The sequence below is a fragment of the Miniopterus natalensis genome, chromosome 8 (genome assembly GCF_054644295.1).
Source record: "Miniopterus natalensis isolate mMinNat1 chromosome 8, mMinNat1.hap1, whole genome shotgun sequence".
Lineage (NCBI taxonomy): Eukaryota > Metazoa > Chordata > Mammalia > Chiroptera > Miniopteridae > Miniopterus > Miniopterus natalensis.
In genome coordinates, this window is record NC_142088.1 from 62412942 (window position 1) to 62428090 (window position 15149).

The following is a 15149-nucleotide window of genomic DNA, read 5'->3' on the forward strand; positions in this document are numbered from 1 at the left end:
ATCTCTTCTTTAATATCTGACATTTTTCAGGTTATTTAGATATTTTCATGAAAAGCAACATCAATGATGTATTTTAAACACAAGAGCCCATAGTAATATAACTCTTTCCATAACTATATTCAACATTTGAAAGATAGTTAATTTGAATAAAATGAGAAAAGAAAAAATTCTGCTTGCTAAAATAATGTTAGAGAGATAAAGTGTTTTTTCCATATTATCTTCCAAATGATAGAAAGTAAATGTAAGCCCAGGTGATTTGACTCCTCAAACATTTAGCAAAGGTCTTGTAAAAAACAGTCAAAAAAATTTGATTTAGGGAAATGTAGATTTTTTTCCTGATTAGATTCTTGTAGTTATTTGAATAATTTTGAGAGCAACAAAAACAAATGTTAATTGAGTTTTGTTATGAGTAAGACATTGTTCTAAGCAATCACTTAATCTTCAAAATACTCCTATAAAGTAGATACTATTATTACCCTCTTTTCATAGATAGGGAAATTGAGGTTTCAAGACACTTTACAAATAGCTTAAGATAACACAGCTATTAGTCCATGAAGCCCAAATGTAGAATGACCAAAGGTATTCACAAAAAAATGCAAAATCACCTAGGGCAGATTTTTAAAAAATGAAACAAATTCTATAGCAGCAATATTCCCCAAATAACTTAAATAATGCACTTAGGCTTCTGAGTTGGCAAAATGCCAACCTAGATGACAGCCACATTCTTTATATATATACAATTTTTTTTCTGCCTTTAAAACAGTTTTTTTGACTTTCTCTAGTCTTTTATAACTTCTACATTCAGTTCCTCTTCTTCAAAATGTATGAATCTAGGCATTTAATTTAGGAAACTTAGGTAAGCATATCACTCATATATTATACCTTGAAGTTTTTACAAATGGATAGGGGGCTGTTTAAAGTCAAATAAAGAAATGATTATTTCATAAATTATTCATTCAAACTCAAAATACATCACAAAGAACCTAGGGAAAAGTTAAATTCATTTTAAGATTTCTACCACTTGGAACATGGGAAAGGTAAAATTAAAATACAATAGAAATATAGTCTAAATGAAATCTTGGCATGAGTTCTATAAAACAAATATTTTAAAGTTAATGAAGTAAAATTAAAAACCATTAAATTGGTTTATAATTAGCTATTATCACAACAAGCTCATAAATCATTCCTACAAACAGAATATGAGCAATAACAATTAAGATGCAATAGCATAGTACTGGGACTAGTAATTTGAATATTTTGCCATCAGAAGGTAAAAATCAAGCAGGGAGTTAAATTACTTAGACTGAAGATATTAACAGAATTTTGAGAAAAGGTATTGGAAGAGACTCGATAAATAATATAAAAGGGAAGATTTTAATATGCTTTATGTTCTTTGAACATCATAAATTTCCTAAAAGAAATTTCAAATAAGTGTTATCCAATGGAAAGCATCACTTATTTTAATGGCATCTTGAGGCATGATATTCAGATTCGGTAAGAGAAAGCCACCGGGGACCCACTGAATGTGATTTGGATGCAAAGATTTATGAAATGAAATATCCAAACTCTCCTTGATCTTCTTAATAAGCCTTCGGTGGCAGAATCTTCAGTGTAAATCCCTAAATATTTCATGCACTGAATTAATTTAACTTATTCTGCAAACCCCTTACCTCCTCTCACCTCGTATCTCACCAAAACTAAACAAAACAACTTACCCCACTTTTTTTTTACCTGTGTTAAGTAGGCAGTTCATTGTTAGAACAAAATCCAACATATAAAAAAATAAGATCACGATCTTTTCTAAGAAGGTGCAGTCGCATTAAACACTGCTTTCCTAAGGTCCTTTGACAATTTATCATTATACATTTAATAATTTAAGCTTGTGCTTAGGAATAAGAACTTGACTGGAACTAAGGTTTTTTTCTTTGACTGATCTTTTTTTTTCCTGTTGCTCCTCCCTTCTCCTCTCTCTCTTTCTCTCTCTTAAGGTCACAATTTAGCACTAAATACAATTTCCGTACTGTTTTCGTGGCTTCAAAAATGTGTTCAGTCAGACAAATTGTTATAATATTGCAGAAACATGGGATGTTTGGGGTACAACGTATTTGTTTATTCTCAAGCAAAATCTGTAAGAGCGATTGGGGATACTTCTGAACGTCTGTCATCTTGCATCCCAATGTCCCCTATAACCTAACCTCAGGAAAAACACAGTACTTAAAACCTTCATCAGATAATCATGTTTCACAAAATCAAACGTTCCACAAAATTGTTTATTTCAGAAAGTAATGGGAAATTTATTCAGAAAGTAAAGAGAAATGTATTCGTCCACATAGACTTTATACATTCTTAGCTTTCATAATAAAATCTTTGACAGCGAAGCTTTAAGAAACACATTGCGCACAGTACTTTTTCATACCCGAGAAAAGGAAAAAGATGAACAAGTTGTAGGAAAGTTTGTTACAAACGTGTCTGCATTTACTGTGCTTTACTGCTCCCACCTATTACAAAAAGGGGGCGGGAGAGAGGGTCACCAAAGTCTTCAGGACGGTCAATGACAAACAGAGTTAGGTCAAGTTGGTGTTAGATTCTGGGCTATTCCTACATCGATGCCCCTTATTCTGATGTTCATTTGCATCATTTGAGAATCAGAGAGTTTAAAACCTGGAAGGGTACCTTAGAGATCCCCCAGGCCTAACCATTAACTTTTTCCCCATGAGCAAACCGAGACCTGATGCATTGAAGAGACCTATATTTGTATTCTTTTTTTTTAATGTGTCTTTATTGATTTTAGAGAGAGGAAGGGAGAGGGAGAGAGATAGAAACATCAATGATGAGAGAGTCACTGATCAGCTGCCTCCTGCACGCCCCCCATTGGGGATGGAGCCCCACAACCTGGGCAGGTGCCCTGACCGGGAATCGAACCGCAATCTCCTGGATCATAGGTCAATGCTCGACCGCTGAGCCACGCCCAGCCGGGCTATATTTGTATTCTTGTTCCACAGGAACTCTCAATGGTTCACCTTTGTCTTTAAGATAAAATAAAAACTCCTTACTTAGAATGCAAAGACTTCAATGTCCTGGCCACTGACTCGGATGCAGGTAAAAACTACCCTGCCTGGAACATCCCACCACTACCTCTTCCCCTTCAATCTGACCAAGAGTCGGGAGGACTTCTCCAGTCAGCTCAGATATTGTCTTCTCAGCAAAAATGTCTCTAACCTCTCTCTTTCACTCCTCATACTGAACAGTAAGCTCCAGGACTTAGGGGATCATTTATGTCTATATCCCCAATGCTTTGCAGATTGCTTTGCCTGTAGTAGATGCTCAAGAAGTATTTTTTTAGTTAATAAATGAAATAAGTGTATGAGATTTGATTAATAATTTAACACCCTTTTGCCTAAATATCAAATTAATCTTTATTCTCACTTCCTTCTTGCCCACCTATCCAAACTTTTTTCTCTGTCCTCTCGATTCAGTCTCCTAGTGACTTTCTTCATCTCATTTGCATTACCATATTTTAGATATTGATGAGCGCAAACATTCCTTAACTGACATTCACATTTGTATTCTTAACCTCTTTTAGAGGGCTGCAATCTATCCTTTAGAATAAATCCAGACCCTACAACTTCTCATCACCTCTCTGCTACTCTCCTGCCTTGAGCTGTTGTCACTTTTTGCCTGCTTCCCATAATGGTTCCCCAGCAGGTCTCCCAAAGTCCACCCTTACCCTCATACAGCCTTTTCCCAACAAAGTCACCAGAGCGACACTTTAAAGTTGCTATGTTATGTCACTGTATAGCGAAATGGACAATGGATGCCAAGTCTTTATATTGCCTTATAAGGGCCCACATTTCTGGAACCCCTTCTTTCTCCAACTTCATCTACTAACCTCTACCTTGCTCAATCTATTTTAGCCATGGGGGCCTCCTTGATGTTCCTTAAATACTCAAGACACAATCCTATTCTTGTGCCCTTTGATAAAATATTCCCTCTCCTTGGAACTCTCTTTAACAGATAATTTCTTGGTTATCTCCATCTCCTTCACTTGCATTTTATTTTCCCAATGTGGGATTTTTTCTGAATACCTTTTTAGTACTGCAGGTTGCCAATGATCCCACATAGAGTATTCCTATGCCTACTCACCCCCCTCACCCAATTTTTCCAAGTGTCCATAGAACTTATCAAGTTCAAACATATTATTTAATTTGCTCATTATGTGTATAGTCTGTCTTTCCTTGCTGGAATGTAAACTCTATGAAAGCAGGGATCTTCACTTTCCATTTTCTTTTATACCAAACACTTTAAAAATTGTCTGGAATATAACAGATACTCAATAAATATTTTTTAATGAGTGCAAATATAGTACAGAGGTATTTTGTAGTTTTTCCTTCAAAGATTAGAAGTCTAAATTCTTCCACAATGTTCTGTGAAAATATTGTTATTTTTATGAACAATTAGAGACTTTTCTTGCCCTTACTTTTAGTTTGTTCCATGTTTCATTCATCTATCATCAGCAACAGTGTCTCTTCTGGCCCCCTTTGACAGTCTTTTCTAACCTATCAATCTAATTTAGATGACCAAATGCAAACAAGGATGGGTTGAGTATCATAAAACTCTACTTTCAGGGAAGTAAGATCAGTTTGGTAAGATTTGGGCATGGTTGCATGGGAACATAAGTCTCCCTGTCAAGTTCTGAAGCCATCCCTCACAGCAGGGCATTCATATCGCTGAAGTACCCTGCAGAGTGAGAAGAAAGGCTTAGGAAACAGAAACACAATCGCTACAGTTCAAGTCAGTATTGGAATTCAAAAATAACAGTAGTTCAGGCATGTACAGGGAAGGTGGAGTTAGTGCGCAGGAGGACAAGAGAAAGCGGTAGATATAAACTATAACAAGAAGCCTCCCAATAAACTCAACTACAAAATGAGACAAAAAGCAAGGAGAGCCTAAATTCAAGCGGTTGGTGACCAACAAGTTTGTAGGAAATATAAGAGCATGGCTAAGTGAAAGGAGCGGATTCAAAGGTGCTAATAACTAATAAAAGTCTTGAAAAGACAAAATAGGTTGCTTCAGCCCATAAATTGTACATTCATCCCTTGATGCCAGCAACCTGTCCCAGCTTATGACTATTGTAAGACTTGAAATGGCCATGACATTACAATGTCAAATAGGCTATCACTAATTTAAACTAAGTAAAGAAATTCAATTCCTATTATCTAAAACATAATAATTTATTCACAATTTATGTACTCTGTTCTAAGTCAAGTGATTTAATACCACTCTGGAAAATAGTTTGAGGTGGTATTGCAAAGTTCCATTCCTTTTCTTAGTATTTGCCCTCTCATCTGTAAATATTGCTAAGAGTTCTCCAGTTGTTTCTGTTACATGTTCAATTATATCTTCAAATCTTACTCAACAGAAGGCTTGCTCAAATACAGCGAGTGAGCTAAGAGCACGATAAGCATAGTTATTAAAAAAATACTTCCTGATATTATGAGTTTTAGTTAATGAAAATTATTTCCTGAAGTTTCAGAATAATGTGTTGTCCTTACAAGAGCCAAGTCAATATTTTCTTGGTGTGAAAGCTTTATTAACAGATAAAGTCTTTGCAAATTTCTTGAATATACTTTCTTAAAGTATATTATTCTTTTTTTAAATATTGGTTTATAATACTTTGAGGAAGTATTGATGCTAAAAGCACAAAAACAGAGGGAATGCATCTGAATTTAGGACTTTAGAAAGAATTATTTGCCATGTTGATTGAAATACTTATGAAGGATTTTTTAAGTTGTCTGCAGCTAGTTTTCATGGATATATTTGGCCTTTGTAGAAGCATATGGAAATTCATATTTAATTTGACAGTATTTTGCAAATCATACCCCTTCAGAATAACTTACAAAGTAGAAACACTTCCATATGTTAAAAAACAGTTTGTCTATTATGTTGAGAGTAAAGAAAGAGCTATATATTCAACAACAAAATTTTAAAAATATTTTCTTAGGCATCATGGATTATGGAAGTGAAAAAAAAGATCAAAAGGGCAATGTCTTTGTACTCATGAAATTTAAAATTAATTTATTATCAATTTTTCAAGCAGGCCCCTTTAAAAATAAAAAAAAGCCAAATGGCCATTTCCTGCCTAATTGCCACGGCTTGTACCACATCTTCTGTGACCTTGACCAGAGCTTGTTGAAGAGGGATTGACTTGGGAACCAAGGCAAGCTATCTATCCATGAACTGGTCATAATGAAGGCAAACCTCAACTTTAAAGAAAAGGGTAAGCCCTAGCCAATTAAATCTCCTTTGGAGTGGAGTAAAAAGTGAACCAAGAGAAACTGAATGAGGTGAGTTCAGACCTTTTTCTGAGCAATGTTTTACACATGTTCCTGTGGTGTGTGAAGTTAGCCCCCCTCAGCCTTGGAGGCTCCAGCACCCAGTGGGGTCTTTGTGCAAAGAGCAGCTCTCCATGCTGCTCCACACAACATGTGTCATTGCACCATGAATCTTTTGGCAATCATAAAGTGCCAGATGGATGCATGTATTTTCTCAGCAAGAACAAATAAAAGTTTACATAGCTCTTCCTGGTTAATATTTAAAAAAAAAAAAAACTGCACATTTTAAAGGCCGCTTTAAGGATAAAACTTGAAGCAATTAAAACAAGACCTGAAGCCCTTTGAAAAGTTTTACTTTTTGTGTCTTAAAGGTTCAATGACCTCATATATATTCAGAGACAGTAGGTTGCAATTTTACAAGAGAAAATAAATTTTGAGGTTTCAAAGACTTCAGTTTTCCCAAATTAATGATTATGTCATCATTTTCTGAGAGTAGTGATTTTCAAGCAACAGTAGCTTTATCTTTCTGTACTGAAAATTACTATTTCAACCTTCTTTTATAAGCCACAATTACTTTATCTCTTAAGTTGAAAAAGTCAGATTATGTGCTATATTTTTTAACTGTGATCACTCCTCAGTGCATAAACATTTTTTTTTATGATCACAGCTTAAATTCACCACATGTGACAATTATCTGGACAATTCTGCATAGTAAAAATTGTCACTCCAAGTAGATGAGGGATCCTTCAGAGTTATTGATCTAAAATGGTTTCCAAATGAAAATAAGTGTAGGTTATATGTCATGATTCCAGAGATGAGGTTTTTTTAATCAACTTGTCTTCTTTTGGAATCCTTACAGTGAGAATCTGGGGACTAGGAGTTCCAACAGGTATAATCTACCCCATGAGTGTGGCTTTGGAATTGAGAGCATGAAGCAAAGTCAATTTTACCACTGTTTATGATTTTTAAATATTTCAGAATGGAGATAAAGAACAATTTTATGATAAAAGGCAGGCTGTTAAACAAGTTCAGTCAATAACTTAGATTTCATAAAAATTTTAGTGAAGAGCATAAAAAGGAAAAGATCATTTGACATATCCTTCTAAGAAATGTCATTTAAGTAAGTCTTCTTTATACTTCCTTAAATTTATGAAACTAATGAAGGGAAACCGCTCTCATAGGCAACAATTTCAGTTTTCAGAGTAAGAGGGTAAATTTACTCACTTAGTTAACATTGCATTCCAATTTGTAAGGGATTCATATCTGTAAGTCTCCCTATGGCCATGCTCAGGATTTTCCGAAGCAGCTCTGAGTTAGTCATTTATCCCTCCTCTACGCTATGGCAGTGTCTGAGACTTCACCTAGCATTTATTAAGAAGTTTCCTGTGGCATAGTTCTAAATTTTGTTAACTGTTACTTAAATCTATTTGACTACTGAAACAGTATCTGTCCATACAGAGTGTAAGATTTTAAAATTATAGGCAATATCTTATATTTATTTTCACCTATGAAAGTTTCTTGTACAAAGATATTTGTTGTTCATGTTTATTATGTCTCCTTAACTCACTCAGAATTACTCTCCCTAAATGACAGAGCAGTGAACACCTTAGAAAGGACACTTTTGTTGGAATAAGTTAAAATGGAAGTTTCACAATGTTTCATTCCTGAGATTACAAAGTTAAATGGATATATTAGAAGTCCTCATTATTTAATGACAAATAAAATATTAAAGGAAAAAAGCTTTTTAAAATAAATGAATTTTAAACCAGTAACCATACTTTTATAGTAATTAATGGGGAAAAAAATATTTGATTGAGATGCTCTTGGAAAAGAGTTTAAGCTCTGGTTGGGTAGCTCAGTTGGTTAAAGCGTCATCTGATATGCCAAGGTTGTGGGTTCAGTCCCCCATCAGGGCACATACAAGAATCAATCAATGAATGCATAAATAAATGGAACAAGAGATTGATGTCTCTCTCTCTCTCTCTTCTCTCCTCCTTTCTCTCTCCCTCTAAAATCAATAAATTAAAAAAAAAGTGTAACATTATGTAAAAATTTAAACTTAATAATTTTGATAATATATAGATTACAATTATAATATGCTAATTATTAAAAAGAATAAATAATAAATCTAATTTTGATTTTTTGGTGTATTTGACAAATATAATGATAGCAAAATATAATCTCTTTTATATTACATTTAACTTTTTCAGCATGACAGTAAAGATGGTGATTTCTACAAAAAATTTTGAAGCATTTGTTTCCTTTTAATCCCTGATGTTCAAGTCATATGTTTTTGAAGTACCGTGACTAATTTCCTCTACTTCATCTGTTAATGGTTCTAACTAACAGATTCTTATTGTTCATGATTTTGTGATTCAGCAGTTCTTTATAGTATCATTTGCATCATGAAATCCTGAATCTCTTGAAATATTTTACTTTACAATCCATTTCATTATATTTTCATTATTTTATTTGATATTTATAACATTCTGTAATCAGCAAGAGACCAAGTATTTTTTATAGTAATTCATAGAGATAGATGCTAATACTAACTGGGTAAAGGTGTCAAGTAAGGGTTAATTTTATAAGTGGATAGTTCATTAGTGAATATTTCCTATCTTTGCTTTCCTATATTACCATGTATCTTTGGGGACTGAGGTAATGCTTTGATAATCAAACTCTTGCTGTTTGTAATCAGATGAAAATAAACATTAAAAAGTAAGCAAGTGGTAATGCTTGAAATGGAAATTGGTATCCTCTACAAATGCTTACTGTTGAAGTCAAGTCTGTGGATGAGATACTCCTGGGCAACAAGACCAAGGGTCGAGTCATTGAGAGAATCCTTGTAAAATATAGAAGAGTAACCACATACATCAGAACAGAAGAAAGAGAAAATGGTACTCTGGCAGCTTAGGGCTGTGGGAGGTAAACATTAATGACATAGGAGATGGCCAAGTATATCTAATATCACTGAGAGGTCAAGAAGTTGTGGCTGAGAAGTCATCCATGTTAATACTGAACACCTAACTCCAGTCACAGGCTAAATAGGTAGAACAGAGGCCTTGAGACGTCTAGGCCATATTTCAACTAGAGATTCTGTGAAAACTGTCACTTTGAAATCTCCAGATATTGGTCTATCCCAATTGAAAGTATCTAGAGTCTTGTGAATTTACACACCTTGCTACCTCCACCTACACTTCTTTGTTTTTCTCGGTCTTTAACAAGGAGACCTTATGCAGGTACTAGACAAGGATGTGATCATTAGCAAGTCAGAAAAGATCACTGAGGAATCAAAACAAGGTTGAGATGACAGAGAAGTTTGGGGCTATGGCATTCTCAAGCACTGTCTGCAGAAGTATGGGGAATCAAATATATTGTCAGCATTGCCCCAAACAAAGGTGCTCTCTCCATGTAACATTAATTATAAAGTTGGACCAAGAATGGCATAAGATTATCTTTTATTAAATCTTTCTGCTAAAATTTTGATGCTTACTTTTCTCTTTTCTCAGGCTTTCCTAAATATTGCTTGATTTGCCTTTTTTTTTTTTTTTTCAAGTTGCCAGATGATAACAATAAACTACATTTCTGAGTTGTAAAATTTACCCTAGCCACACACTGAAGTCAGTCAGCCTCTTTGGCTGGTTCTTTTTAACCTGCAAGTTGCTTATGACATTAAAGGAGATGACTCCAGCTCTTTATAAAGTTTTAAAAATGTCATCTCTATTTAAAGCCTTCAATCAAACACCTCTAGATGATTATAGAAATGTGTTGGCATGATTTCAAACTCCAGCATTTTCATCAAAATGATCATTAGGCCCCATTCTTGGTCACTTAGAAAGAGATGTAATTAGTACGTGGGAGCATTGGAAAGTTTGTTATGCCAATATGGAAAGTGAGGAACAGAAGTTTTTTAATATGTGTGATGTCACTGGACAGGGTAAAAAAGTAAATGATAGAAGGAATCTTAATAGCTCATAGGATCCACTCCTGTATTCATGCTAGAGTCTCTCAGAAAAAAGGAGGGGGGGATGGTGGGATCTTTAATTGCAGCCTATGGGCTCTTACAGAAGAAATTTTTATGGGCTTCAGAAATCTTGGAAGTCAGTAAAATCAAAGGTTAAGGATTGATCTAAAGTGTACCAGAAAACACAACTTTATCAAAGTAAAACTAAAAATTCAAAGGTATTCAGGTACTTTTTTAGTGATACAGTTCTGATTGTCAAATTCTTATAACTGAAAGTATTCCCCTCCATATCTCAGAGCAATAATTACTGGCTTTACAGACTGAAGAGAAGTCAGCCTTCAAGGAAAAAAATACAAGATGGTATTTACTTACCAGCAGTCTTAATTTAGTATAATTCTTAGCTACATACGAGGTTTAGCACAGGACACTCGAATGAGAAAAAGGAATGAAAAACTCGGAAAAGGTCCAATTCCAGTTGAAAATAACAGCTTGAGTTATGATGCTTCATGCAGTGGGTTGACTCTGACCTCTATACATTCTCTCTGTTGACAAAATGTTCTTGGAAAAAGTCATAGGTCGTGAAGACTTTTGTTCTTAGGTTTTGAACAATGGCCAAAATTCTTATTTAAACAAAAAAAAAGGAAGTGAAATATTTTGGTAGAGATGTAATTTACCAGTTGTTAATGGAAACATCATTTAAAAGATATCTTAAAATTATATGCTGAATATTACACTTCCAGAGTGCAGGGTCACATATCCTGGGATCCACTCTCTACACCAGGTGGGCCATAATACCCTTCTTTCCCAGCCCTGATGAACAGGTGTGCCTGCTGTTTAACCATGCATCTAGAATGCCTCTCACTTTAACTTCTTAAATGATATGAAAGAAAATACATGTATATATACATACATATATATATATATATATATATATGTATATATATATGTTAAAAATACTTAGTAAGGAGTGAAAGACTCAACCAGGAAAAGAAACATTATTTAGATACTATTTATTTGAAATAACATGGTTAGCCACTAGATGTCACCTTTTTTTAAGCAACAAAATTTGCAACAGCAATATCAGTTACATTTCTTTTAGGGTATAAGTTGGCACCATTGGAATTAGCCACTCAGAGGTCATATAAAAGCAGCTTTAACACACAAACAAACAACAACAACCAGGGTTTCCTCTAAGGAGGGCTTCATGAGTCAAGCCTGATTTGTATTTTGTCAGTCTCCAAAGCCATATAGTTAAAATGAAATGCTAGTTAATAAAGTATGATTTTTTAAAAAGTTAAAAGCATGACAAATATAAAATGAATATGCATAAAGATCCCATTCACTCATTAATTAGTGAGGAAGCCAGTAAGGTGTAAGGCTGGTACAAGAGAGAATCAAGGAATGGAAACTTACACAGTGTGTTAAAGGCATGCTGAAATCAACTTGGTGACAGGCACAAAATGTATAAAGTCTTAAAGGTCAGAAACATAATGTCTAGGGTTATGTTTTGTGCTTGAGAGAGATGATCTCTACTAGGCCGAAGTCTACAACTTAAACATGTAATTTCACAATGAGACAACAAAGTCCTCAGCCTGTATGTGTGGATCACATACAATGCTTTAAGTGGCTGTGCTTAGTGCTTTACACGCATCATCCCATTTAATTCTTACAATAACTGACTACAAGGTAGATGCTGATGCCGTCTTTAGTGAGAGGCTAGAACAGAGATGTCAAGGACCATTCCTCAGGTCATGGACCAGCGAGTGGTCAAGCAGGCATGTGAACCTGGTCTGCCTAGATGGTCTTTCTCCTGGGAAAATAGACTTAACAATGACAGCATCTAGACAATATCGGGCTTCTACAACATGACCCACAGGTGAGCACACGACAACCCCTTCACCCTCTCCTGCTCTCCGCCCATCAAGAACAAATGATTAGGACAAATAATGGTAAAAAAAAAAAAAAAAAATCTCGTCTTTACTTTTTTTTTAAAGATCTTTTTATTGATTTTTAGAGAGAGAGGAAGGAAGAGGGAGGGAGAAAAAGAAACATTGATGTGAGAGTGAAACATCGGTTGGCTGCTTCTGCACATCCCCTACTGGGGACCCAGCCCCAGGCATCTGGGAATGGAACCAGCAACCTTTTGGTGCACAGGACAACACCCAACCAACTGAGCTACACTGGCCAGGGCTGGTGAAAGGTATCTCAGGTGCAAGAGACTGATGTTGTAAGACCTGAGTTTAACTGTTAACACTTGCATTCTCTAGAATTTGTGTAGAATAAGCTTATCACACACCCCTGCCACAGGGAGAAATCTAAGGTACTAACAATCATTAGAGTAGGATGTCTACCTGTCTAGAGAAAATGCTCTATTTAATTTTAAAACTTTAAAATCTTGAAGAAATTTAGACATGATTAAATGAACTATAGAAGATTATCTTAAATGTCTAAGATTCATATCCATAGAACCTCAGAATTGTGAGGAGCTCCAAGCTTTATTACTAATTCAGCTTCAACTCTTGAAAAGATTGTAGCACTCAGCCAGTGGCTGGGAAGATTTAGAAAAGTAATCAAATATTATCATGTTACCTATTAAAAGTCTAGACAGTCTCCTGACCACACATGATCTGATACAACTGTGAAAGTGTTATTTTTTCTCCAAGAATATTATTTATTCAGCTCTACTCCAGATAAAAGTAAAAGGAACACTGTGAGTTTCCCAGTCAAATAAAAACGTGTCAATGTGTTGGTGTATCACATTTGCATTTACACTTGCTCTAAAGAATGAAGAAAGTTATATAAAATAAAAAAGCACTGCTTTTTATGTAGTCAGTCTGCTGTTCAGTGTTCAGCTTCTTCATTTTTCATGGGTTATAAAGTCGTTCAGGACAGAAGGTATTCCTTACAAGATCATCATATTATGTTTCTAACTTTAGAGGTAGATGTGATTTTAATAATAAAACACCATGTTTAAGGCTCTATTTTGCACATCTCTGGTTGCCTTTGATTTAATCGTCAATGTGAGAAATCAGAACTTTTCTGAAGTCTAATTTTTGAAAAAAAATTAAGATGTCTCTTTGCATTAAACCATCTGCTCTACATGATTACAGGGACTCTTTGTTAGCATTGAAGCTTCTCTTTTTGTGATTAAATTTCTTGTTCAACCAATTGAACTCTTTGGAAAGCATTTATTTCTGATAAAGCACATCACTGTTAATACAGTAGTTAAATGATTGTAATCAATCTAGATTCTTAATGGATAGCATCTTAAAGAATTCATGTAAATTTAGCATATTATTAATGCAAATTAATTTATTCATCACCAAAGAAGACTCTAAAGATGGTACTCACGCAGGTTTAATTGTATGGGCATGCTTTTCATGGACAAAGGCACCAGCCAGACCTCCTGCTCCTGAATTTAAATACTGGATTGAAAATAAATTGAATTATATGGGTTTATCTGAATATGACAAAGATAAACAATATGATCAGACCTTTTTTTTGTTAAAAAAACAATTTTGACCAGTTCAAAACATGATTATTTGAGCAACCATAATAAAACAGAATTTTGAGGAAACTTGTTCAAAGAAAAATAAATGAAACATAGAATTTTAATTAAGAAAAGAATAAAAAACCATTATTTTTTTGGTCAAATTTTGTCCCAACTAGTAGATAACAGTTCCACTCAAGTCAATCTAATTTCAAAGCTCATTAATTTCAATTGTCACAAAAATATTTAAGTAATAATAAAAGTATCATATTTTTAAAATATCTAAATTAAAATTGGTTTCATTTCTATGCTCCCTGTCAAATTGTCTTTACATGTCAGTACCAATTTGATTCCATAAGAATTATATTACACATGTAGAAATTTCACAACATATTTTTTTTAAAAAATCCCCCAAACTAAAACCAATCCATTTAAATTAATTTTTAAGTGTGGAGTTTTTTGTTCATTTTTTTCATAACCTCCTGACTTTTATAGCAGCCAGGGAATTGAAGGAATAAGTACTCTATAGTGGATGAAAGCGTCAAAATGTAATTATCATGCTATTCTATTATAAGGCTCTATAATTAACTAAAATCAGCAAATATACTAATAAAAGAAATGGAGAGAGTAATTTGAACAGTTAAAATGGGTCGCCTATCCAGTGTTTTGATTAGGTTAATGTTAATGCAGAATAAAAGGATGTAAATATATTAACCAGTTTGTACCTTATAGGAGCACCAGCAGGCAAAATCTACTCCCCAGTCGTGCAAGTGGAGCTCAACATTTCCAATCGTATGCGCTAGATCAAAGCCAACGAAACAACCCTGGGGGAGAACATGATAACACGTTTTACATTTGCTTAATCATTAGAAATAGCAAGTACAAGTATCTTTAAGAAAATCTTCGACAAACAGCAGTAACATAAATGCGGTTTATCCTTTGGTGCAGTGGCCCACTAAGCGTGAGTCACAAAACCGTGGGCGTTCCCAAAACCCTTTTGGGTCAAAACAGTTTTCATAATAGCAAGACATTTTTTGACTTCTTCACTGGGTTTATATTTGCAATGATAGTGCAGAAAAAGCAGTGATGGGCAAAACTACTGGCACCTTAGCATAAATCAAGGCAATGGCATCAAACTGTACTAGCAGTCATTGCATATCAAAGCCATTCAGTTGCAAGGGGAGGGAAAGAGATAATTTTACTTAAAAATCTCCTTGATAAATCTGTAAAAATGATGAATTTGTATTCAATCTCTAAACCTAAATTTTCATACTTTAAGGTTTAATGTGGGAAGTGTGCATAAAATATTTGATTACATTCTGAAGTAAGGTGGTTGTCTCAAAGTAATGCACGTATGTGCCTA

At 34.4% G+C, this 15149-nt stretch overlaps 1 protein-coding gene across 1 annotated transcript in view; it reads right to left on the reverse strand.

Moving 5' to 3' along the window:
• KYNU (kynureninase) overlaps window positions 1–15149 on the reverse strand; it is an 87623-nt gene that overhangs the window by 20888 nt on the left and 51586 nt on the right. Inside the window, exons 9-10 of the mRNA XM_016196533.2 lie at window positions 14512–14610; window positions 13648–13721 (exon numbers count right to left, since the gene is read on the reverse strand). Of these exons, the coding sequence (XP_016052019.2) occupies window positions 13648–13721; window positions 14512–14610 (173 nt within the window). The remainder of the gene's footprint in view (window positions 1–13647; window positions 13722–14511; window positions 14611–15149) is intronic.